Raw genomic sequence first — 25,044 nt, 5'->3', positions numbered from 1 at the left:
TATGTCTTTTTATGTCCGTACAGCAATATCGCCTTTCGATTCAATCAACCCTACGAATAAGCAACAAAAATATAAATAAATAAACTTAGTCCAAAAATAAAAGTGCAACGCGCTCATCTTGCCTCCTCCCAAAGTGTTTCACTGTAGAAAAAGTACAAAATTAAAACTACAATCGAGTGGGTGAGCGACACGTTGGAATACTTTTGATCTCGAGACATAAAAATCAAATAAAATCTCACTGGTTTTAAAAAGCACCAAAACAAATTCTCAAAATACATAATAATGAACTTTTTGCATCATATACCCCCTGATCTAAATGTCTTTTTTCCCCCCCAATACTTGTTAATATTTCAAGTAATTGAGGAAGCAAAAAATAAAATAAACAAACAAAAAAATATATTTATCAGTGCTGACTGACTAAAGCGCCCCCGTCCACGTGTGACAAAAGCCCGAAGGCCCCCCCGAGAGTCCGAAAACGAAAGACCCAAAGAACAACGAGGACGCCGAGCGATACGATCACACGGCCGACGCGTCCCTGACGAGTCGCCTCTCGTGCACGTCGTCTTTGGTCTTCTGGATGCAGGTGAAGATCTCCTTGAAGAGGACTTTGTACTCGGGCTCATGCGACGGCGCGCTCGCCGACTCTGCGGCTTGAGCGCCGCGCGACGTCTGGACCGACTTGTGGGTGAGGCCCCCGGTCGGCCGCTGACACCTCTGAAGCAGCTCGTCGTACTTGACCTGAGAGACAAAAATGTTCATTTCAAAAGTCTTACATTCAGACTCGATATGATGACGATGACGACCATTCCAGTGTCAAATGTTTGCAGGGTGTCCAAACGCGCCGCTGCCACCAACCTGCAGAGCGCGGTACTGCGCATCCACCTCGTTGAGCAGCGAGATGCCCCTCGCCTTGACCACAGCCGCTCGCCTGGCGCACATCCTGTCGTGATGGTCGGACGCGTTCACGTAGCCGTCGCTGTTGCGCCTCCGCCGCCGGCGGTGGGACCCCCGGTCGTCCTCCGACTCGCCGTTGCCCTCTTGGGGTTGATTTTCTGAGGTGAAGAACACGGTGTCGGGAAGGAGTAGCTGGGCTGGCTTCCTGCTTCAGGTAAGATGAGAGGGGAACATGAAATCAGGCCCAGTTATTTGATCACCTCATTTCAGGCGTTCCCCAGGGCTCCGTCGTAGGCCCCTTTCATTCATCAGGTACGGCTAATTCATGCAAATGTGATCATTTTTCCGCTACTTCACATATAACTCCCACCTCTACACTTCTGGTCAACCAAGTTCAACACTTCCTCCCTTTTGTCTTACCAAATGAAACCACGGTTCACTATCAATTTCTCATCAGTCAATAGCGATGGAACTGACTTTTTTCCTCATCAGAACCAAGATTTTTTTTAAGGTTAAAAAATTGCGCCCGTAGAGTGCAAATCAAGCCTCTTGAGGTCTCACCTGCTGGCACATTCGGCGCGCCACAGGAGCCTCAGCTGCTCCACTTGGACCTCCAGTTCCGCCCGCCTGGCCCGGCAACCCGCCAGCAGGTGGAGCCTCCGCTCCAGGCCTCTCCCGTCTTCGGCCGCGAGCTCGCCGTCGCGCTCCGCCGCTTCGCGACGGGTCTTCTCGGCCGCCAGCTGACCCCGGAGAGCGTCGACCGAGCGGAGAAGGGTCTCGTGCTCGTCTTCTGGGTTTTGCCGACGATCTCGATAGCGGACGGACCGCAATCCCTCCGTTTGTCGCCTGTCGTTGGGTACAGACCTGAGCTGAGGCCAAATAGCGGTGGGTGGTTCTGGAACAGGCCCCTTTCCCCCCCGCGATAAACTAAGGGTCACGGTACCCGTCATGGTGCAAGTCGTAGAGTTCTTTCAGACAGGAAACGCTCTGTGCGGCGAGGTTGCGTCGCTGCTCTTGTTTGTTGCGCTCTGACCGGGAGGACACCAGCACCTCCAGCTGCTTCTCCAGATCTTCCACATGCGTTTGAAGGCCGTCTATGGACTCGGTCAGACTGGAAAGAGACACGGAGAGAAAGTGCAATCACTAGTTTTCATTTGACTGATAAGTGAACTATTGTGTCCGCCATATAAAATCCCCTTCAAAATATGAAATCACTTTTGTTTTGCCCCTTCCAGAAGTGTGGAAGACTTCCCTGATCTGACCTGTTGATCTTGTTCTGAGCCAAGCGTTGGTCCTGCACGAGTCTCTTGTTCCCCCGGTCCAGATCCCTGGTGGAAAGGTCCAGCTGCTCGTAAACTTTGGCGTGCTGGTCGTTCATGTGACGCAGCAGCTCCACCTGCTTGGCTAGATACTAGCCCACAACAAAAGGAAAACGCTTCAGTGTTTAGCCCCGCTAAGGTGCGACCTCAGGGTCAGAAACTGTTCCCACATCATCTTGTTTGTTGCTGTCACTCGACCAAATAATTTAGCAGCCAACCAGGATGGATTGGTTCTGGATTGTCACACCACCCTGCTCGAGGGCGCACAAGTTTTCCGAAGGTCACGAGTGAAGGGTGAGAGACACACACGGGGATTAGCATATGGAACCATACAAATCCTCAAGCTCGCTCGCACGCTGCAGTAAACAAATTAAGGTTCTTATCTTCGCTGACCCGCTGCAACTTAAACTTACTCCCGCATCATTTGGACTTGCTGGGAATGCGAGACCAAAATCTAAATCTTGGTCTAAATTAGTGGTTGGTTCCCAGACTTTTTTTTGCCCCCCCCCCCTTATCTTGAACATGTTGTGTGTCACCTCGATTTCTAGCAGCTGCTCCTGGTTGCTGTTGTACATCTGCTGCAGCGCCTGCTCCAGCTCGCGGTTGCGGTCCAGCAGCGTTTTGCCGAGCTCAGCGGCCAAGTGGAGATCTGTCCCCCCCCCAAAAAAAAACGGGAAAACCTACTTGAGGTCATCGCGACACAACAACTAACCACAAGAAGTCCACGTAGACGAGTCGGAGGAACGAACGTCATGCGCGCCACTTCCGTCGCCGCTGCTCAGGCTTTTCAACGTCTTAAAACGGAGTTTGGAAAAATTCTTACGGTCCGTAGATTCGTATATTCGGATCACGTATTGCTGCCTTACCGAAAACGGAAGTGACTCAAAATTAACAACCGCAAGTGTGATTGACTTCCAATTGGCGATAAAAAGCAAAGTCCATTCGAGAGTCTTTGAGCATCGGGAAGCGCTTTGGGCCCACGTCGAGGAAAGTTAGCAGGAAAGGGGAAAAAACTAAACAGCCGCGGGGGACGGCCAAACGTACGCAAACCTGCTGAGGCAGAACCTTTTTTCGGATTGAGGGGATTCCCACGAGAATAAAAAGTCCGACGCGCTCGGCGACGAAAGATCGAGCCTGGCAAACGTCTTGGGGAGTTTTGTGTAGGCAAGAGAGCCTTCGAGAGTCAGAGGGGAAACGGACAGGAAGGAGCCCCACCACACGCAAAAGTTAGCGCCGGCAGTTTTTTAGGAATGAAACACACACAAATGCAAGGGTCAAACCTCACCGACGGCCGTCAGCGAGCATGACGGTGGACGAGGGCGGACCCCGGAAGCCGTTCCGCTCTCTCGGAGCACTTAAAGAACAGAAGACGTGGTATGACCCCGGGTCATCCTTGGTTGGGCACAGACCCCCAAGGCCGTCTTTGGCCTGACCTCCGGGTCATCCTGGGATACGGACCCCCGGGCCATCCTTGGGCACAGACACCCGGGCCGTCCGTGGACTGACCCCTGCTCGACACGCGTGCCCACCTCCTGCCTTCAGTGGTCGGGTCACCGACATGCGACTTATGCAAAATCATAAATCCTCCACAAGGATTACAATGTTGAGAATGTCGCCTGTTATGCAATCCTAAACATAAGCACGTCTTAAACGTAAGCCAACATAGGTTCACAGTTGGCTTTTCTGCATTGTACTAACCCTTCCGCCAGCACTCGAATATGACATACGCCACAGGATGATGCGGCGCAAACTATAGAGAGAACATCTGTTCAATAATAAGTAAGGAAAGTCTTCATTTCTGTCACACATCTCATACAAAATAATACAGAACAACATGGAATTCATTCATTAAAAAAAACATTGTCAGCGTTTGCAGGTGCATCGATGAAAGCTGCTCTCAAACTCTGTGATTGCAGCTCGGAGCCAAAACACACGCAAAAATTCTCGTTACTAAGGAAATCCTTTTTGTTTGTTTTGTTTCATTTTTGTTAGCCACGCCTGATGCTGTAAAGCTCGACTCTGCCAGTGGAAGCAAACTTGGATGACCACCTAAGCCAGCGCCGTACGGCGACAAGCAGAACCATGAAATGTTCGACCACTAGATGGCAAAAGATGGATACGGCGATTAAACTGCGTATCAACTTTTTGCAACATTTGTTGGGTCTGCTGGCGCGAGTGCACTTTTTTCAGCCGCTGAACCAAGGCGTGTAAACAACAGCAGCTCTGACCGTGCTCGAGGTCCCGTTGAGCGCAGCACGAAGTTCCGATCTTGTCCAAGTCGTCCTCCAGAATCCCCTCCGTTAACATTGTGACGAGGGGGGGGGGGGGCGCCTGACCCCAAACGACGAGAACCGCTCGGGGGTCGCTCGGCTCCGAGTTGTCAGCTTCTCCGTGTCTCGCTCTGCCCCCGCCCTGCCTTGCGTGTTGCGAGTTGCAATCCCTGCACATGCGCGTCCGCCTCCGCGTCCGCTCCTTGTGTTGACGAGAGCCACGTGGCACGTCGCGAGTACACCGAGACCACCACCAGGTGGCAGCCGATAGAAAACCAGGACAGCGGGCTCAATCTGTTCGGGAACACGACCCATGTTTACGTTCCCATGAGCCAATGGCAAATTATAAACGTAAAAATAATCTCTCTCTCTCTCTTTATCCCTGTCCCTCTCTATTCATAAAAAAAATCAGACTGATCAGGTCCCCGTTTCCGGTATTTTTTTTTAATAGAATAAGGAAATTGGCTCGAACTATTCACATAGTTATGTTCCTCAACGATACAAGCATGAATACAATTTCTAGTTTTCTTAAGTCTGAGGGTGTTGTAGACAGACGCAAATTCGTGAAAATAGTTTGGATTTTAAAAAAAGTGCTGCTCAAGCCGAAACATTCCTCAATGGCCAGCTAGTAACCGCATGATCAGGACTTTTAAAATTCTGCACTTAGTGTGAAAATGTAAAGTTATAAAAGTTGAAACTATTTTACTTCCAATAAAATAGTCGTTCGTGACTTCCGGGTTGGCGTTTCCGGTACACATGAGCGCCAATCAGGAGGTAGTGTATCGATGGGTTTCGACCAATCAACACCCGGCCGAGATTTAAGCACCGCCCACCGGGTAAAAGTTTTGCTCGGGATGAGATTTTGTTCAATGTTCATCATTCAAGTCTTCTGCGCGGGTGGTGGCAGAATCCGACTGAGCTTTCGAAGAGCACATGACCCGGTTTGGATTTTCATGACTTTGTGGAACTCATAAGTTGGGAGGGGAGGGGGGGGGCAGAAACGCCCCTCAAAAGGTGACTTTAAGGTTCTACCTGTTCGACCTGTGGCCGGACGGCTCGTGGCTGTCATGGCCGCGGCGGAAGCCAACACCGCGCGAGGCTTCGCCAAGCGGCCGCGACGCGTTCTCGGCCTGCGGCTCGACCCGGCGGCTCTGGCCTATGCCATGACCACTTTGGGCTCTGCCACGATCAACAACATTTTCAGCTTCTACTACGTGAAGCTCTTCGTCAACAAGTACCGGATATCCGAGGGCGCGTTCCACCAATCACAAGTGAGTAGCGCGAGATTTGTTTCACTCTTTGTGGAATTGAGATGAGTACAGTACAGCGTTCCGATTTGTCAAGGCAGAAGGTCGGCGCAGGTATTCCGTGGAATGAGTTGAGAATGAGGTCCCGCCTGTCCCGCAGGTGGTCTACATGCTGTGGAACGCCGTCAACGACCCTCTGTTCGGGTACCTGCAAGACAACTCCAAGGTGGCCTGCTGCTCCCAGCGCCGGCTCTCCATCCTGTACGGCGCCCCCCTCTACTCGTTGGCCTTCCTCGTCGCCTGGTTCCCGTGGCGACCCTACGCCCCCGGCGACTGGCTGAGCGGCGTCCACCTGACGGTGTCGCTGTGCGCCTTCGACGCCCTCCTCACCTTCGTCCTGCTGGCCCAGTGCGCCCTGTTCGCCGAGATTTCCGGCGACCATCGGAACCGACTCAGGCTCGTGAAGTACAGCCAGGTAAGCGTGGTGCCGGGAATGGGTGGAGTTCCGATGACGCCATCTTGTGTGTCACAGAAGTCGGAGAACACAGGTGATTGGCGAGGCGTGAAGTTTTTTGCCATCGTTAATTTACCCGATTGGTCTAAGGACTGTGGTGATGTCATTGGAAACCTATCCATCACAGAGTAACTTTGCGGCATGATATTTCGCCAGCAACAAGCTCGCTAATCAAGCAATTATGAGGTGTAAAAGAATTGAAGATGGAAAAAGTTGTAGAAGCGCATTCTCGGTTTGCGGAAGCGATGGCGAGTGGACTGTTGTGGCCGTTTGGCCCGTCGTCCGCGCCGCCGTCATCTGTTTGTGCGCTCACCGGACTGATTTGGTTGGGAGCAACGCAAGTGTTCTTGGGTTGCAATCACGTGATCATCGCCGCCATTCCTACAGACAAGCTAGGCGTTGCGGACGGCATCACCATGGCAACGTCGACAGACCCACATGTAAGCAGGCAAGCGGCGGATGTTTTCCGTCGACTTTAATCCACTCGATGATGTCGCCAAAGCTAGATATGTACAGAAGATCAAACTCGTATCCTCTCCACAACGATGTACTTTCAAAGGATCTGAATATCCGGACACTCGAAATCCACACACACGCTTACAAAATGCTCAGAACAGACTTTCAAATATCCGTTTGCGTTGTGTACTCGAGCTTCGTTCAGATCTGCGCGTCGTATATTCGCAAGCTACTTTTGTCGCTGTTTTTTTTTCTCGATAACTCCTTTGTATCTTGTCCTTCGCGCAATCTAATCTTTGGAGCACGGAAAAATGGCTTCCCGATGTTTCCGCGATTTCCGCATCCGTTGACGCAAGAGAAATGTCGCACGATGACGGTGGACAGCTGACTGCTTGTCTGCAACAACAAGCGTGACGTCACGTCCAACCCAGCCATTTATGCTCCAAGTTGGAAGCACGGCGGGAGTCGTTCTTTAGGACAGTCACGAGTTAGCGTTGGATTCAAACTACAAAGTCGCCCCCAACCCCCCCACGCCCGCCCCCCAGATTGATACCAGTATGCGTATTCACCCATCTCGAGAACAGTGACGTAATTGTGAACGTTGTTTGTCTTTGACATGTGATGATTGGCCAATGGGTCGAAGTTTCGCAGTGTAGCGCCCCTTACTGGCGAGGAGGACTCATTCTCAGATTTGTTAAGCTTGTTTCAACACGGGTGGTTGGTATCGACCGCTTTCCCCGAGTACCCGACCCGTCCCAAATGCAGAGAAATGTATTTTATTTTATTTTTTTATTTTGCTTGTTTTAAATTTCCCCAGGTGGCGTCGCTGCTGGGCTCGTCGAGCGTGCTCTTCTGCGGCCTGCTGTCCAAAAACATGGAGGACTTTGCGGCCTTCCAGACGTTCGCCGTGACCGTGGCCGTCCTGAGCTGCGGCTGCATGCTCTACACGGGCCTCCGCAGCCGCGGCCGGTTCGACGACAGAGCGCCCGAGGAGCCGGGCGACCCGGGCGATCCAGGGTGTCCCTCCCCCAGCGTGAAAACGCTGACGTGGCAAATCCTCCTCAACGGGGATTTCCGGCATTTTGTGCTGATGAACTTTTTCCAGGTCTTCATGCTGGCTTTCTTTAGCAATTTCACGCTGATATTCGCCGAGCACCTGATTCCTCCTGATGTGCTTTCGTCGCTGGCCAGGAGCGTCATGTACGGCGCTGGATTCATTTGCCCGCAGGTACTTTCCTGAACTTCGGGCCACGGTGAGCACGATGTGTGTTATTTTATTTGATGTTTTCTGCCAATACTTTGCAGCTGTTGGTGTTGATCTGCGACAGACTTCTTCACAGCCTGGGCTACTACCGGATAATCCTTTATACCTTCTACCTGGAGGTCTTAATGGGGGCCGCCATGCTTGCGCTCGGTCCTCAGAACTATCGTATCCTGGCATTATACCTCACCGTGAGCATGTAGGAGATTTTATTCCTCAATTTTTTTTTTTCATCCGATAGTGTTGGGGCGGCGTGACCATTGTCGGCCTCCGCAGGGTCTTGGTGCAAGCCTCCTTCAGTCTGTTCGGGTTGCCGTTAGCGGATATCATCGACGCAGACATGCACAAGTACAAGCGCAGGTAAACAAACGAAATGTCGCCTCAAGATTGAAAGTGTGGGTTTTATGTATTTTTGACAATCCAGAGTCAAACTAGTTCGGTTGGAAACATTTGCGCGAGTCTGTTTGTTTTGTGAAAAATGGATCGCTGTCGCACGGGGAACAGGTCAGCCCCGAAGGTACGTTGGCGTGCAGGTTCAAAGATTTCGGATGAACTGGCAAGTCCGGGAGGTACCGCTGTACACTTCAATCGTGTCGATTTTTGTTAAGAGTTTTTTTTTCCTTATTTTGCTTGTCAATCTATATCTCTGCCATGGCAAAGACGGACGAACACACACACATTAGCAACGGAATTGTTTATCTTCCCGCGGCTCCTCCTCTAGTCAACACGGGTTTGGGAAATGTTGATGATTGCCAAAGTTAAAAGAAAAGCTCAAGTGCAGTGTGGACTTTGGTGGAACGCGCTCGCTCACTGATTATGTTTGGAACGCACTTTTAGTTGCATGTGAACGATGTAAAGCCCATTGGTGAATAAAGTTTACGGGTCACGTAAACTTCCTCCTTCATTTTGTTGCTTTTACGCTTATTTCCTCGGTTTAGTAAAGATAGGAAATTAGATTCTTTTGTTGAATGAAAAGGCATTTCAATTACATTTTTTTGAGTTTAGAAAACCTACTTATTTAGAATTAAATTCCTGCCTTTTGACAAATGAGTACTTTTTATCTTTTCGGTAATGTTGCGTGAACTGACGTATTTAATCATTTTCTTGGCCTTTTTTTTCCCCCCCCTCGTGTAAATCTACTCATTTATACAAATGACTACTGATAAAGGTTTTTGCAAATATATTTTCCAGCTACAGTATTTTTAGTAATGGACACTGAGTTGACACCGGGTAAAATTATATTTAGAAAATACGCTTATTTCCTATGCATTCGATTTGCGGTTTGTAGACACATTCGATCAAATTGATTTTAAATATTCGGTTGCACTGCGCGTACGGTGACCAAAGTTGCGTTGCCTTTGGCAGCTCGCCTTTGTCCTCGATGGTGTTCGGGACCAACGCGCTGTTCACCAAGCCCGCCCAGTCTCTGGCGCCCATGTTGGTCCTCAACATTCTCAACCAGTTCGGCTACGAGGAGATGAAGGACGCCGGACGGGACTCGGACCCGAGGCAAGTTTTGCAGTTTGTGCTTCATGTTGTTCCCCGTCGCGTTACGCTTGTCGTGTGTTTAACGGCGCACGTGCGGCGTCTGCGCTCTTGAAACTGATTATTAGCGTCGACGTTTTGACGGGTCATCACGCAATTAATCCCAGCCAATAACGTGAAATTTATAGTTGATTTTACACTACATAAGCGAAGATGACTTGAAGTTTCTCACGCAAGTCCTGATTGATTGACTTTCATTGCCATTTTAATAAAAGGTTCAAGTTGGAATTTTTCTTGTTGGCTTGAAAATTGACAAGATTATGATACTATGCCTGAAGAACCACACTTTCATATTTTAAAACTTGTCCATCGCACGTCCGATTCCTGCTGAGCGTTAAAGTACCACGCGAAGAAAATGTTCATTTCCGCACTCGCGGTGGCTGAAATGACGATTTCGAGCTCCTCCAAAATAAGATTTAAACACGTCTACATTGAAATGATCATGAGCTGACTTTTATTTTGAAGTGCAAATGTGCGTACCTGACCATTTCACCCCCCCACCCCCCCTCTCTCTTCGGCAGAGCTTTGTCGAGCCTCCACAGCGTCATGTTCTACATGGTGTGTGCGGTGCCCATGTGCGTGGCCGGCGTTCAAATCCTGGCTTGGCGGCTCTTCTCCATCCGCAGCAGTCACACCGTGGACAGCAAGTACATCGACGGCTAGCAAGTGCCGCCTTCCTCAATTCGGGGGATGTCATTATGTTAACAAGTTACTCGTAACGGTGGGGGATTTGTACAAAATGTGTCGTTTATCTTCTTGTGAAGATGCGTATGTTCATTTCAGTTCAGTCAACGGTTTAAGTTGTTTTTTTTTTTTCCCCCCTCATAAAAGGGGAATGACCGTGCATCTTCCGAGTTCCCGAACCACGCAGTTGAAACCCGACTCCAGATCATAAATCATTCCGTGAAGCTGTTTGACTTCCAAGTTGTCCTATTTTCACAAACGGGACGTAAAGTTGCGCACGCTTTGACGGGAACCGGAACTACTTTGCGGCGAGCTTCTTTGCTTAGTTCCTTCAAATCGGCCGATCTTTTACATTCCAGAACGTGCTCATTACACTATTAGCATCTTTTTTTTAACTTTCAGGGTTACTTGATACATTTTGTTGGCCTTTTGGGGCATACATCCCATCCCAATTTTTAACACTTAATGTGATTTAGCAAATGATGCCACTTAGGACGTTTCATTGCCGTCCAATCGGAGAATATTCCTTGCACTCCTTTTTTTGTTTTTGTTTTCCAAAGCCCGAGCGAGTCAAAGTCATCGTCTCTCACGTCGCAGATTTTGCACATTTATAGAAAATGTGAACAACTTACAACTGATTAGCTGACGTCTTTCCTAGTAACTGTCGTGCACCTCACCCAAGTCAAACGAAATTGGCATTTGCCAAGTGTGTCAGTCAACAGGTTCTGCCGGTTGCTTGTTGGCGTGCGTGCAGGAGGAATTCCGAGATGTTCCGCGTACCGTTCGGAGGTTTACGTTACGACGTTTTATCAGCTACGTGCGCTGTCATTTCCCGTTTGTCATATGCCGCTCCGATGAAGGTGAACAAAAAGGCATCTGCGGATGAAATGTTGCGCTGTCGACGTCAGGCGGGACTGCGCGAAATGTTAAGGCCGCCTTTTTTTTTTTTTTGTATTGTTAAACACTCCACAGCAGAGTGGGGGAATCAAAATGGAAACTCGTTTGTATTTGTACCTACTGTAATTTACGGCCCATAAGCCGCGACTTTTTTCACACGCTTTCAACTTTGCGGTTTATACGGTGATGCGGCGAATTTGTGCATTTTTTTTCTAAAGGCTGGAAGGGGGCATTCGAGCGGAATCGGTAAGACAAAGACCGGTGGGATATGTACTGAGGAAGTGACTTTTACTGGTCTGTTCATGTTAGCGCTGCGCTAGCGTGTTACTGCTGTGTCGCAGTGATTTTTACCGTCTTTTTTTTTTTTTTTAAACTAGCCCTATTAGCCAGGTGCTAGTGTAAGTGCGGCGCTAGCGTTAGCGTGGCGGCACTAGCGTTAAACTCTCTGTGTACCCTCTTTCTTTGTTACTATCGCGTGTTTCAATGTGGGGACTTGGCGCTTTTACACAGATGCAGCGTACGTGTGTACCAAATGATATTTCCTTTACAAATGTACCGGGTGAGGCTAATAACCAGGTGCGCTCTGTAGGCCGGGAATTACGGTAGTTGGCCCCTTGCTGACATTGGGCAAACGGATCGTACCATCCGGATTCTGGGGGGGAGGGCTTGGGACGGTTCCATTTAACGTAACGTCTGCACATTACTCAAGAATGGTCATCACGTAAATTTGAATTCTTGCCCCCCATATACTTCACGTATCAAAAAAAAAAAACAAAAAAAAACAAAAGTTGACTTTTTGTAAGGAATGCAAGTAAATAGTGGTGTTATTTTTCCACGTGGTTGCCGTGGGCTAGTAAGACTTTGACTGCACTCCAGTTTGGATCTCGTGTTTTCCGTGTATAATGATCAACTGTCTTGAGCATACGACAAGCACAACTTGTGTTTGTAGTCTTTTATTAAAAAAATTGGTGACTCTTCACATCTTTCCCGTCGGTGCTGCCTGCACGCACGGGCACGCGTCACACTCGCATGGGTGCCTCGTAAGAAGTTTCGCACGTGAAGTTTGTTTTGATCTTTTTTGTTTGCCTTCCGACACCAACAAGCGCCCTGGATGTCGAGTGAATCGAAATGAGCAGCTTTTATGATCACAAAAACTATGAATGTTTACCGTTATGGAATCTCTGGCATTTTACGCTACATTTGACGATTCTCGGCAAAGTAATTATCTTTTGGTCTCTTGGGCAATAGTTGGGCCTTACTACATGGAAGAATGTTTATTGTAATATAATGAGCATGATTATGTTAAATCCACACGAAACTGTTGCGTGAGGTTTGTTTTTTCCAAACGCGCTCACAGGCCGCCGTTTCGCCGCTTATTTTACAGAATTGGCCCTCGAAGAAGAAAATAGCATGAGGAGTCCCCGTGTATGATGGGAAAAAACATAAAAAGTGTGTCCGCCTTCTTCCAAGCCACATTTGCAAATTTGTTTGACCTCGCTCAGTCCTTCAATCTGGTTTTCGGTTCCAGTTCTGTGCAAAAGTTCAGCGCAGGGCGTCGTCCAACGCGCGGCTTACACATTTTGGTAGATGTCGTCATGCGTGACGTTTAGCTCGGCGGCGGGCACCTGCGCGCACACACACACACAAATATGGCTGAAGCCCGCGTCAGGGACGAGCAGAACTCGGATCCGCGCCATACCTCAACCGGAACCGGGTTTCTCCTCGCCGTCTGTTTGCTTCTCTTCACCTCGCGTCGGTGGTGCATCTCTTGCAGCACGTCGCGGAATATTCTCGTTTTGTTCGTGCTTTTCTGCGAAGGGCAAAAGATGGCGCACGATGACGTTCCCCCGGCAGCAACGGCAGCCCCCGTTTACCAGGGACGAGTACGCCGTGGCGTTTGCCAGTTCGTTGCCTCCCGACCCGTCATGGGGACTTTCTGTCACAAATGTGGACGCCGGGCAGGCAGCTTTGGAGCGCCTTTGTGGACCCCGAGTCGGCGTCAGCGCGTTTGGATACACCGTCAATGAGTACTCACGACGACTAAGTACGGTGGCTTGGAAGGGCAAAGCAAAAAGCAAAAGCAGAAGCTGAAACACAACAACAAAAGATGAGACTTTTGATGTTTATTTTGCACTTCCAAGCCACCGTAACTAAAGCCATCTCTTGCACGCAAACGAGCCAAAACGCACGTTCAACATGAGGCGTTCTACCCAGAACTGGTTTAGCTTTAGAGGAGTTGTCCATGGCTCCCTCCCGGGCCCCTTCGTAGTTTTTGGTCCGCTCCATTACCGTCGTCACAACTGTCACGTTTGGGTGTGGATGCCCCGTTTTACGACAACCGCTTTCTCATCAGCACTGTAAGCGCAAATGTTCTGACATTTGAAAATCATCTCACGGCAATCACAGCCTGTCGAAAAAAAAAAAAAAATCTCACAAGCATCCCGTTTTGTTCCAAGGTAGTTTTGAAACAGGGAGTGACTGGCGGTGGTGTAATGCAAACATTATTTCCTGTTCTGTTTTTCTTTTCCCCCTCCCGTTTGACCTTTTACTCTGAATTGTTCACACGCAAAGCGAAAATATAAATACCGTACATGAAAATAGAATAAAACTGACCTCGTGGCCTTTGTGCGTTCGTCTGCAGTTGCATATATTGAGGCCGAACTGAAATGTAAAGACGGGGAACGTGAGGCTTCATATTTGCTGTGTCGTGAATGACTACGTTACCTTCTTTTGAATGATCAGCGTCAGCGTCGCCGAGCTGTAGAAGGCCAAGACCACGAACGTTAACCACATCAGAACGTGACCCACCATCAACTTGGTCTTTTCTGGGAGCACAAGGAAACTTTTTAGGAAAGTAGATTTTTTTTTTTTTTTTTTTCCTCACTTCTGCAGAAGGGGAAACCCACCGTTGGCCAAGCTGGACCTCGGATAACCTGGCTGACAAGTAATAAATACTCGAATACAATATCAATATCATATTTGTACTGGTTGGCAGAGGATGAAGAAAATTAGCCTGTGAGTATTGTTACACGGTCGACATTGACGCTATTGATTAGTCATCCATCCGCCTGTGGCGTTCCCTCCATCCATTTTCTTTGTCGCTTATCCTGACGAGGGTCGCGGGGACTTCCCGAGCCTATCCAAGCTGTCAACGGGCAGGAGGCGGGGTACGCCCCGAACTGGTCGCCAGCCAATCGCAGGGCACATGGAGACAAACAGCCGCAGTCACAATCACACCTTGGGGCAATTTCGAGTGTCCAATGAATGTTGCGTGTTTTTGGGATGTGGGAGGAAACTCACACAGGCAGGGCCGGGATTGAAACCGGGACCTCAGAACTGTGAGAGCCGTTGCGCCAATCTCATAAAAATCTGAACATTCATATCTCATTGCACTAATGTACACTACTTCTTAATAATCCCAGCGATACCAATAAAAACGCGTTCTTGTTCCCTCTTAGTGTGTGTCGGGCGTCACCAAAAGGTGAAGAGTTTGACCTTCTTTTGCTTTTATTATTCAGTTCACGTCTCGAGATTCCATCCGCTATTTTTGTTTGAACGTTAACAGGAAGGCGACGTTGCTCCCACCTTACCTTTGACAACAAGAGTCGTGCCCAGGCCGACGTGCTGAGCCCCCGCCGCCGGTTCCCCCCGGGACGTGGCGGCACAGTAGTAAACCCCGCTGTCGTTGGCGTTCAGGGCCACAATTTGCAAAGCGGCGCCCTGTAGGCTGTACTTGTGGCGGCCCTGCGCCAGGTTGACACGGCCGTGCGTCCTGCGCTCGAAAGCGAACCACTCGTAGTGGAGGCCTCGCGCCGAGCAGCCGGGTCGCACGCCGCACTGGATCTCGGCGTCTTGTCCCGGTTCGCGCCAGATGACCCGGTTCGGCTGTGACAAGCAGCCGTGGGGTTCCGCCGCACCTTCGGGACCACGCAGACCACATCCTGAATAGAACAAGATGCGTGCGGAAAGGTCAAGCTTTTACTACCTTTTGGTGGCAGGCAGGTGAGCCAAACCAGAGAAATCCAAAACAACGGCACCATGTCTGCGGACCAACACTCGACGATCTCATGATTGTTGGCACAAGGCGATGGAAATGGGTGAATTCCGCTTACTCAACACCGAGTAAGTTCCTTCCTCTTTTCATCTTTGCAACAAACAAACCTGACATTGCTCGTTCTACAAAAACAGAAGGCCCACTTTTTTTGCAATGAAAATGAACCAAGTCAATAAATGATATGTACAGTATAATATATAAAGTATGGCTGCTTTGATTGACCACCATGGCAAGCAGATCGTGGGAATGGTTCCCCCCCCCCCCCCAGCCCCACCGTTCATGGCCTTCGATTATGGACAACCCCGTTCTGACCATGCACATTTTGCAAGCTTTTGAAAATGTTTTGTGGCTTTTGCGTTTCCCCTTCCACAGCAAGACGTTCAATCGCAGCTTCGGGAGATGACGTCATTCTCAAAATGGCTGACAGAACGGGATAAGCGGTAGAACATGAATTAAAAAAAGGGTTAAACTATGAACTTTGATATATTAAAAAAAAAAAAGTGGTAGTAGATGAAATTGTGCTCAAGATTTTTGGACTACCCCTCGTAGCAAGTTTCGGTATTGTGGTCCGTGGTCCCACCCAAGTAACACGTCACTAACTCCGCTTCTGGGCGGGGCTCGTTGCCCAGTCAATCAACGTTAATGTCCAATCGCAGGCCGCTCCCGTGGTAGGCGCACGCCCCCTTCCACGTCGACCTGCACCCTCGCCATATTTTCACGCCGGAGACAACCGGGCCGCTCCGTTTTGCTGGCGAAGTGAAACCAACGATTCGATCCCGCTGCAGGACGTACAAGGAGAAAGTTGACATTGTTTTTTTTAAACAACAACAACAAAAAAAAACAAAACAAAACCAGACAAACAAAACAAAAACCGGAGGAAGTCCATCTGAAGTTGGCGTTGGAGCTGTGAACTTTTGGCACCATGAACGTCTTCCGCCTGACTGGGGACCTTTCCCACTTGGCAGCCATCATCATCCTGCTGCTGAAGATATGGAAAAGCAGGTCGTGCGCAGGTGAGTTGGGGACCCACCTTGGTCGCACCGCTGACGTGTTCTCGGAAGACACATTTGATTCCTTGAAAAACGAACGTCTGCTCGACGCGCCGCTGCCTGCTAAGCTAGCGACCCCCCATTCATTCACGTGGAGAAATGATTAGCATGCACGCCGACATCATCCGCATCATATCGGTGTCAAAAAGAGACTAAATCAAGTCAGAGGAATTTTCTTGGGCTACTGGAAATGTATACTTTGTTGCACATTTATAAATGTTAAATGCTAGACCTAAACCTACTTGCTGAGCTGTGATTTACAATTTGTGGACTGTTTTTTTTTTTTTTTTTTCCCAGTCAAATTTATACGTAACTGTGTAGTAATGCAAGTTTGCATTTGGGAATTTTGCATGCGGTGCTGCTTTTGTTTCAATCATGTTTATTGTCAAGGCACGGCTGTCGTTTGGGGTTCGGTTTTCGACTTTTTCTGCCTGGCGTCTGACGTGGCGTTCTAGAAGGCGCTACGGAAGTAGCCTGCATGCTCACACGTCTGAGACTTAATTTTTTGTTTTGTTTTGGGGACATACTTCTCAATAAACTCCCGACGTTCATTTAAAAACAAACTTTGCTGCGTCTCGTTAAAGACGAGATAACTTTGTACGGCCGGTTTGTGACTTTTAAGTGAGTTTACAGCTAGTGGGAGGAGCTAATGGTGACCAGTTGAGATTCAGACGGTACCTTGAAAAGTGAAATCATTTATATAAGTATATTTTGTATGACCTAACAACTCTTAATCTACAAAGGAAAGCATTAGACAGCTGACTTTTTAGTTCCTACGCATACACGTAGTAACGTATCACGTTTTTATGTGGGGATGATAAATTTTCTCCCTCAATGTGATGCTAAAATAACGATCATATTTATTTCATTGCTTGGATTTTATCTGTTTATCGTTTAGATGGAACAAGCTCACATGACAATGAGTGGGTGAATTATTTCAAAGGTTTCATTGAAATGTATTGCAAAATAAGCGGGAACTACATAACATTTATATATATATATATATTTTGTGACCTTGATAATGCACGAAACCTTTCTGGTGTTAAATATGACATCCAAAACTGGCCAATGAGTTTGTTGACTTTAAATGTGGAATTCTTACCTTGCTGTGTTTTGGAGCTAGCAATGTTATCAGTCGATGTGTATCTAATATGAAGCACAAAGTTTTGAGCGATATTCATCATTGTCTGTGAATCCATGAGGTGGCGCTCACTAAGCGTTGCGGTCGTTTCCCAGCTCTGCGTTTACTACGACGTAGTTCTTAACAAAGTGCTGCTTGTTTTTTTGAAGGCATCTCCGGAAAGAGTCAAATCCTCTTTGCGTTGGTGTTCACCACGCGCTACTTGGACCTGCTCACCTCCTTCATCTCGCTCTACAACACGTGCATGAAGGTAAGACGCAGGAAAAAGACGACCGGCAACCGAGACGTTGAATTCTATGCTTGCGAACGCCTCTGCGACGCAGTAAAACCGAAGGGAGTCGAAAGCGGAACGGGACAAAATAAATTAATTTTTTTTTTTTTAAAAAGGGTGACGCTACTCTTTCATCTCGCTCAGGTGATCTACATCGGCTGCGCGTACGCCACCGTCTACCTGATCTACGTCAAGTTCCGGGCCACGTACGACGGCAATCACGACAGCTTCAGGGTGGAGTTCCTGGTGGTGCCCGTCGGGGGTCTGGCTGTGCTCATCAACCACGACTTTTCCCCCCTTGAGGTGCGTTTTGGTTCAAGTGGAAAAAGGGAGTTTACAGTAATCCCTCGGCCGTGTCGCCGTCCCTTTTTCTGGCGTGTCGTTTCTGCACGTCTTGGCTTTTCTTAGCATGATTTGCTAATTGACTTTGATGCGGCGGCTGCGACTCACAATTTTAACTTGCGCATTTGCTACGTTTCGTCACCGAGTTGCTTCAAGACGTAGCGTGACCCGATTGCCACTGGTTAACACGCAAGCTACAAGCAGAGCTTCATAAAATAAATTTGCACATAGCAACCAAGTAGAGTTTGGCCAGCCAGCCAGCTAGCTAGCTAGCTAGCTGGATGTGGCTTGTCTACAAGAACAAGCCCTGGTCCAAATGGCAATAGATGCTGTTAGATAGCGGCAAAACACTACCTTTACGTGGATCTTTTATCTTCTGGCCTAAGCACCGAAACTTTTTTTAGCGAATAGCGCGAGGCCATGTTCCCCCTCAAAATCAACAAAAACGATGCAGGGTATATTATGTATGTAAGTGTGTCGTGTGGCGCTTGTGTGGTCGGTCAGATCCTGTGGACGTTCTCCATCTACTTGGAGTCGGTGGCCATCCTCCCGCAGCTCTTCATGATCAGCAAGACCGGCGAGGCGGAGACCATCACCACCCACTACCTGTTCTGCCTGGGTCTGTACCGAGCCCTCTACCTTTTCAACTGGATCTGGCGCTTCTACTTCGAGGGCTTCTTCGACATGATCGCCATCGTGGCCGGCGTGGTCCAGACGATCCTCTACTGCGACTTCTTCTACCTTTATGTCACCAAAGGTTGGTTTCCCGCTGTAGGTTCGTCAATGGCGGCGGCGGGTGGGGGTGGGGGCTTAAGGAGTTTTTTCTGCAAACGTATAGTATAATATTGTGCGTTTAAAAAAAAAAAAAAAAAAAAAAAAATTACAGGAAAAAGGTGAAGTTGTCAAAAGTCCTCAAACATTGAATGTACACATGCTCCTATATTATACAAAAAAAAAATGTTTGGAAGCGCTGTAGTGACATCGTTTTACGCAGGAGGGAGACAAAGTCCGCGATGTTTAGTCCCAAGCGGAGGCGCGCGTCTAATTTGCGGATTTTGCTCACGAGCGGCTTTGTGAATTTCGGCGTGATAGCGACGATTCGCTTCGGTTTTGCCGTCGGCGCCTCTGAAAAAGCGACCAACCGCAATCCCACGGACGGGCACAAAGCAGCCTTGTATCGGCGAGGCTCGCCTGCGAGGAAAAGAAATTGCCGCGCCGGAGTCGGACCGCCGTCAGCGTAGGCGCTCTGGTTTCTTTCTGCCTCGTGACGTCAAGAAGGAATTTGGCGTATCGTATCGTACAAATCTGACATTTAACTGCAAAATGTTTCTCATTAGTCGCTAATTGCCGTTCGGGACCATAAAAAAAGAGTGAACTCGTCATTTTTGAAAATGCAATGATCATTTTTGCTGAAAAGGCGCTCACCAGTATGCGGGCAAAAAAGACGGACTGGATTTTTTGAAAAGAAATACATAAAAGTCTGCATTAGACTCGAAAAACGAGTCATTAGTTTCAGAATATTTTGCTCCGTATATATTTCACAAACTGCTTCTTTCTCGTAATATTACACATTTTTTGGGGGCCAAAAAATAATTTTCCTGGACTTGAATCAGCCTTTTTTTATTTTGCTGTTTTGACGTCACCTTTTTCTAACAAGTTGTTCGACTGGAATGACCTTTTTGTTTTGTATTTTGGGATTTATTACAACTTAGCATCACTTTTGTAATATTCCGTTATCCTTTGTTATATGACTGCTTTTGAAATCTTTTGTGTCCCTGCAACATTTCGTTCTCTTTATAGACTTGGAACGTTTAATTAAGAATGGGGGGGGGGGGGGGGTGTGTTAAAATTATGAGAAGAGCCGTCCTATTCCAATATTAAATGACGTGCGGTGGAGACCCAACGAGCGGTCCGATACTCCCGGCCGGCACCGTTGTCTGGGTCGCTCGTAAATGGAGGTAGCGCTGTATATTTTTGCAATATGACAAGATAATAATCATCGTAACTGAATATTTCTGTATTTTTTTTATCCTGTCCCGGCGACACCGTCGCCGTCGTCGCCTCAACGCTTGACGAATCTTTTGTTGGGTTTGCAGTTTTGAAAGGGAAGAAGCTGAGCCTGCCGGCGTAAGGACGCCCGACGCCGAGTCTCAGGCGGGCGGCGGACTTGGGACGCCGGCGCCGCCCGAGACAACAAATCCCGGAATGTCGTCGCCAACGTTAACGGGGAGGGGGGGGGAGAAACAAAACACTTGCGAGTCTTGTCGAGGGATGAACGCCGACGGATGGCGCGCGGCGGCGCTCGCCGTCCGACAGGCGAGCCGAACAAGCGTCATTCCGAGGTGGACCGTCGTCACATTTCCGTGTTCAGCGTTCTCGCCTTAAGCCTTTTTCTTTTCTTTTTTTCTTTTTTTTTTATTTTTTCTTTGTTGTTCCAATAGGAGAAAAGGCTTCTTTTCGCCGTACATGTGAGGTGCGTTCACTTTTATTATTTTCCTCTTTTTTTTTTTTTTTTACAAAGTCACAACTTGGGCAACTCATGGTAAGGAAATGGACAAATGTACAGTCTTATTAAAAAAAAAAAAAAACGTATCTGCGTGCCTCATAACAACCGTGTCCGATTTCTCATAGTATCTTTTTTTTTTTTCCTCACTTCTTTTGTACCTGTATTATTTCATATATGTATGTATCCATTCTGAGAACAGTTTTAAAGGCCAACAAGCACATTTCCAGCATATAAAACAAGAAAATATCTTTTAATAATGACAGAGCTAGCAGATGTCTAAATAATTCAAGACCAGCAATCATTTTTTTTTTTTGTCGCTGTCACTACATTCTTGGACGGATCTTAAATCACAACGAGGATAAAAAATAATTTTGTTTTAAGCCATCGATTGTCAAATTTTGCCTTTTTTTTTTGGTCATGACTTTGCTGTCCGCTCGATTATGAGCGACGTTTAATGTGCAACAACGACCGACCCGACAAAGTTGATGACTCCTCGAGGGATATTAACCTTTTGTTTTTTTTCTTTGCATGATTTCGCCTCCATTAAAGGTTTTATGAGAATCATTGTCGAGTGTTTTGGGTTTTTGATGGCACGAAAGCGCAGACGCGGGTGCAGCGCTTAGAAATGAAATTACATTTGTCGGAAAAATACAATGGAAATGACCGTTACTATTAAAGCCGCAGACGAAAAAGCATAAACAATTAAAAAAACAAAAAGTCTTGGGCCTAGTCTTGTAACGTAAAGATAAATAAAACATTTTCAATTTAATCCTTGAAATTAGAATTTCAAACTGGGCTCGGGTTTCCGAAATGGTTCGAGCAGGGGTCTCAAACTGGCGGCCCGTGAGGCGATATTTTGTCCTTAATATGAAAGTTTTATTCCAGCTTCGGAGAGTTCGTCATCGCATACGTGAACATTAAAGCTAATTGTGATTTTTCAGTGAGGGAAGGGTACAGCAACATTGCCGCGTAGAAGTCATTTTGCACGTAACTTGTTTACACCAGTGTCCTTGCTTATCCTAATTTGTGTTAAAAAAACATTTGAGTAGATTGGATTTTTAATATATATTTTTTCAACATTTGGAATTGAGATCGCGTGCTTCCGCGCCGAGGCTGCAGCCCGGCCTCGACCGGACTGCCGCCAGCGGCCTTGTGGTCAACTGAGCTTGAGACCCCTGGGATGGCGTTGCATAGTAGGGTTTGAAAACAAGTTAGTGTTTCAGATCAAAGGTAGGTTTTTCAAAGTTGCGTTTGAAGAGAGTTCTGCTTTGAAAACAGGGTTAGGGTTTAAAAACAGGTTGAGGTTTGAAATTACTCTTCGTTGTCGACTCTCGGGCGTTGCCAGGGAAAACTTTTTTTGACTTTCTAATATATTTCATAAAAACAGCATTTATAGTGTTGGAGATTTTATTAAAAGTTTTAACACACACACAAAATGTTGTGTAACAGCTTTGTTGTTCATTTCACATCAAATCAATTTCAAATGTGCTGTAACGTGATAAAATGGAAATACATTTTTGATGTGTCAGGAATATTGTTGGGCATTTTGCCATAAAATAGTTCATAAAAAGTTCCGCGGGTCTGACGTGTGAGCTGCGTCTCATATTTGGCGCAGATTAAAAAGAAGATGAGAACTATTGCGGGGTGTCGTCGGGCGACATCTCATCCTGCTGATCCGTCTCGTACTCTTTGGCTACCTGCACGCAAAAAACATGAAAGAAAAGTTTTTAGGAGGCCCACCACGAGTCCAACTGCTTACATTGGAGTAGTCGTCGGTACTGAATCCTACTGACACTCCAATCTGAATTACGCAAGGACGTCTGGCAACTCGATGAAAATGCCGTGAACAATTTTTACGACTTTGAGCAAATCCAAGCGTAAAAATTGTGCTCTGAAAATCCGACAGAGCCTCAAAAGGAGCTCAGAGAAAGGAATCGTTTCTTCCCTCGGCTAATCTTTTTCATGGGTTGACTTTTTCCTCCGCGTACTGGCGAGATTCGGAATGCCGCAGTTACCTTTGCGAGATGCGGGTAATAGTAGTTGACGACGTTGGAGACGGCCACGTAAAAGGCGGAGAACATGGCCGCCGCCGCCGCGGAGAAGAAGGCGGCGCCGGCCAGAGCGCACAGGAGACCCGCCGCCGCCGCCGACAGCAAAAAGCCTGGAACGGACCACACGCACACACGCACACGGGCACCCTTCAATGCAATTCATGTCACGTCATTGTCCAAGCCGCTTATCCTCACAACGGTTGCGGGAAAGCCCATCTCAGCTCGCTTCAGGCAAAAGGCGGCCTACACCCTGAACTGGTCTCCAGTCAGTCGCAGTCGGGCGTGTGTACCGCTACGCCATCAGTGGCTTTCCAAAGCAATTCAATTTAAAAAAAAAAAAAAAAAATGAAATGAAGACTAAAACGGTGAGGAAATTAAATTTATTCCAAAAATTAAACATTTCCAAAAAAAAACACCTCAAATTACAAAAAAAATTAAAATACAAATTCTATAAATAAATCAAGTTATGTCAATTTAAACCCAACATTCCAAAATGAAAAAAAAAAAAAACCTCACCAAAATGAGATATACTCCAAATGAAATATGAAATCAGAAACCCCCCCCGACCCCGCCAAAAAATAACAAGAAATTCTTAACTGGACTTGCGTCCGTTTACCTTCCACGAGAAGAAAGGCGACAGCCGACACGACGAGCGTGGCCGCGGCGAAAACCAGGAAGAGCGCCACGGGCACGGCGGCCGTGGCGCAGAAGAAGACGGCGGCCAGCGCCAGCAGCGGGCGCCCGCTCAGGTACGCCACCGCTCTCGAGTTCATCAGCAGCGTCACCTGCAAGTCACAAGGTGGCCTCCGGCGTGAGCGCAAAGGCCGCAAAGGTCAGCGGAAAAGCCGAATGCCGCGGAAGCGGGCTGGACTCCGTCACATTCGGCTTCGGTCCGTCGCGGGGCCCCTGAAAATCTACGTTTTGGCTTTTTTGTTACTTCTCTGTGTATTAATGGAGTACAAACGTGTGACCAAAAAGACTCGACTGGTGTGTGTGTGTGTTTGGAGTCCTTTGGAGTAACAAGTGTGCCTTGATTGCAAATAATTCATTGCAATTACTTGATCTTAGATGAAATATGCTTATCGTTTATCTTTTAAGCACCTTGTGGAGTAGCGCTCGTGATCTCGCTGTCATATGGCGACGATAAAGGCTTCGTATTTAATTGATTGATTGATTTTGGCCTCCCACCATGTGGTAAGTACACGTGTATAATATTTTGGTGTCAAGTTTCCTTACCTTGGGGTTGTTGTACACTTGCTTGGACGTCACACTCCAACGTTCCCACATCTCGTTGCTGCTGCTCGGCTGCATCTCAACACAACAGCAGCAGCAGCAGAACAACAACAACAACAACAAGTAGAAGACACGCCGCGTCCTTGGCCTGGCACGCGAGCGCAGACTGTCAAAGTGAAGTGTGAAAAGTTAAGAGGAGCCTACAAGAAACTTCCGACTATCAACAGATACAAACCTGGAGGAGAAACTTGCTTGAGAACAAGTTGCCAGGAGTTGCAGTAGAGACAGAACACGCTCTCTTATATCCTCCTTTTTCTTCCTCCTCCTCCTCCTCCTCCTCCTCCTCCTCCTTTTCCTTTTCTTGCTCTCCGAAAGTCCTTTTGTGAACACTGCTGCCATCTAGTGTTCACACGCTGCAGAATGTCTTTTCCGAAGGTGTGCCACAGGGACACTGACTTAAAAAAAAAAAAAATAAAAAAAAGACTGGCTCGAGCATACATACCTAGCGATGTGTCGATTGGTTGGCCGCCATCTTGGTACTCCCAAAACTCGTTAATCGGGACCTGCCGCCATTTCAAGTGCTCCTCATTAACTCCAAACGAAGTTGAGCTGTTCTAGTAGGCTTTTCCCTGACATTTTCTTTCCCTGCCATCTGAAGGTTTTCCACAATTTTTGTGTGTACATAATCAACCAATGCACTCCAATCATTATTTCAGTCCGTATACTTTTTTTTCTGACACGTTTGTGTGTGTGTGAGAGAGAAAGTTTATTCATGTCAAATATGCAAAATTTGTGAAAGCCCGATTTGCATTTTCCAGCTGTCGTTCTCGAGAAGCAATCCAGCAGAGGACGCTGCAGGCCGCCTTTGCCGTGCTCCGCATCAAAATGGCGTCCCGGCGCGGGCGCTGGGAGAGGGGGGGGGGCTGTTTGCATTTCTATCTATCTATCTATCTATCTATCTATCTATCTATCTATCTATCTATCTATCTATCTCTATCTATCTATCTATCTATCTATCTATCTATCTATCTATCTATCTATCTAATCATTGCGCAATTTGTAAATACAAAGCCGGGCATATTTCTTACAGAAATAGAATAGCCCTTTCATAATCCAAAGCATACCACATCATCTACCAAGCGAAATACTCGCTTATAGCATCTCCTTAAATTTGAACCCTTATACAGGAAAAAAGTTAAAGCAAACAGTGATATTATTGCTATTATTTTTATTATTAAGGTCAGCTTTCATGAAAGGAACAGAGCTATTCTGTGGCAAAAAAAAAATCTGTCACGTTCGATAGTGGAGCA

At 47.5% G+C, this 25,044-nt stretch overlaps 5 protein-coding genes across 11 annotated transcripts; 2 read left to right on the top strand and 3 right to left on the bottom strand.

Moving 5' to 3' along the window:
- Positions 1–70: 70 nt before the first annotated feature.
- On the bottom strand, positions 71–5,084 carry cdr2a (cerebellar degeneration-related protein 2a). 2 transcript variants are annotated; one of them, XM_061845677.1, is made up of 7 exons: positions 4,442–5,084; positions 2,750–2,862; positions 2,157–2,305; positions 1,838–2,005; positions 1,456–1,740; positions 856–1,099; positions 71–738 (listed from the first exon to the last, which is right to left on the bottom strand). In XM_061845677.1, the coding sequence occupies exons 1-7, from the start codon at positions 4,659–4,661 to the stop codon at positions 517–519; spliced, it is 1,401 nt and encodes a 466-aa protein (XP_061701661.1). In that variant the 5' UTR covers positions 4,662–5,084; the 3' UTR covers positions 71–516. The 2 variants fall into 2 exon arrangements, with proteins under 2 accessions (XP_061701661.1, XP_061701660.1); XM_061845676.1 differs by having other exon boundaries at positions 856–1,102; positions 4,442–5,081.
- Positions 5,085–5,320: 236 nt separating this feature from the next.
- On the top strand, positions 5,321–10,414 carry mfsd13al (major facilitator superfamily domain containing 13a-like). Of its 2 annotated transcripts, none has more exons than XM_061845675.1 (7): positions 5,321–5,754; positions 5,891–6,205; positions 7,518–7,928; positions 8,006–8,083; positions 8,203–8,321; positions 9,327–9,470; positions 10,028–10,414. In XM_061845675.1, exons 1-7 carry the CDS (start codon positions 5,551–5,553, stop codon positions 10,167–10,169), a joined length of 1,413 nt encoding a protein of 470 aa, XP_061701659.1. In that variant the 5' UTR covers positions 5,321–5,550; the 3' UTR covers positions 10,170–10,414. The 2 variants fall into 2 exon arrangements, with proteins under 2 accessions (XP_061701659.1, XP_061701657.1); XM_061845673.1 differs by having other exon boundaries at positions 8,006–8,160; positions 8,238–8,321.
- Positions 10,415–10,569: 155 nt separating this feature from the next.
- On the bottom strand, positions 10,570–17,450 carry si:ch211-139g16.8 (immunoglobulin superfamily member 6). Of its 4 annotated transcripts, XM_061845679.1 has the most exons (6): positions 17,293–17,429; positions 14,678–15,028; positions 13,812–13,912; positions 13,701–13,748; positions 12,787–12,897; positions 10,570–12,712 (listed from the first exon to the last, which is right to left on the bottom strand). In XM_061845679.1, exons 1-6 carry the CDS (start codon positions 17,387–17,389, stop codon positions 12,659–12,661), a joined length of 762 nt encoding a protein of 253 aa, XP_061701663.1. In that variant the 5' UTR covers positions 17,390–17,429; the 3' UTR covers positions 10,570–12,658. The 4 variants fall into 4 exon arrangements, with proteins under 4 accessions (XP_061701663.1, XP_061701662.1, XP_061701664.1 ...); XM_061845678.1 differs by having other exon boundaries at positions 10,570–12,897; positions 17,293–17,450; XM_061845680.1 differs by lacking the exon at positions 17,293–17,429 and adding an exon at positions 16,172–16,312 and having other exon boundaries at positions 10,570–12,897.
- On the top strand, positions 15,791–21,014 carry LOC133514200 (ER lumen protein-retaining receptor 2). Of its 2 annotated transcripts, none has more exons than XM_061845682.1 (5): positions 15,791–16,154; positions 17,481–17,581; positions 17,747–17,905; positions 18,449–18,701; positions 20,041–21,014. In XM_061845682.1, exons 1-5 carry the CDS (start codon positions 16,064–16,066, stop codon positions 20,073–20,075), a joined length of 639 nt encoding a protein of 212 aa, XP_061701666.1. In that variant the 5' UTR covers positions 15,791–16,063; the 3' UTR covers positions 20,076–21,014. The 2 variants fall into 2 exon arrangements, with proteins under 2 accessions (XP_061701666.1, XP_061701667.1); XM_061845683.1 differs by lacking the exon at positions 15,791–16,154 and adding an exon at positions 16,961–17,113.
- Positions 21,015–21,853: 839 nt separating this feature from the next.
- On the bottom strand, positions 21,854–24,076 carry LOC133514588 (lipid droplet assembly factor 1-A-like). The gene is made up of 5 exons (XM_061846405.1): positions 23,970–24,076; positions 23,738–23,900; positions 23,118–23,286; positions 22,466–22,611; positions 21,854–22,147 (listed from the first exon to the last, which is right to left on the bottom strand). The coding sequence occupies exons 2-5, from the start codon at positions 23,810–23,812 to the stop codon at positions 22,085–22,087; spliced, it is 453 nt and encodes a 150-aa protein (XP_061702389.1). The 5' UTR covers positions 23,813–23,900; positions 23,970–24,076; the 3' UTR covers positions 21,854–22,084.
- Positions 24,077–25,044: the final 968 nt, after the last annotated feature.

Source organism: Syngnathoides biaculeatus, chromosome 16, assembly GCF_019802595.1.
Source record: "Syngnathoides biaculeatus isolate LvHL_M chromosome 16, ASM1980259v1, whole genome shotgun sequence".
In the NCBI taxonomy this organism is placed as follows: domain Eukaryota; kingdom Metazoa; phylum Chordata; class Actinopteri; order Syngnathiformes; family Syngnathidae; genus Syngnathoides; species Syngnathoides biaculeatus.
Note: the sequence above shows the minus strand (reverse complement) of the source record. Positions and strands in the feature narration are given on the sequence as shown.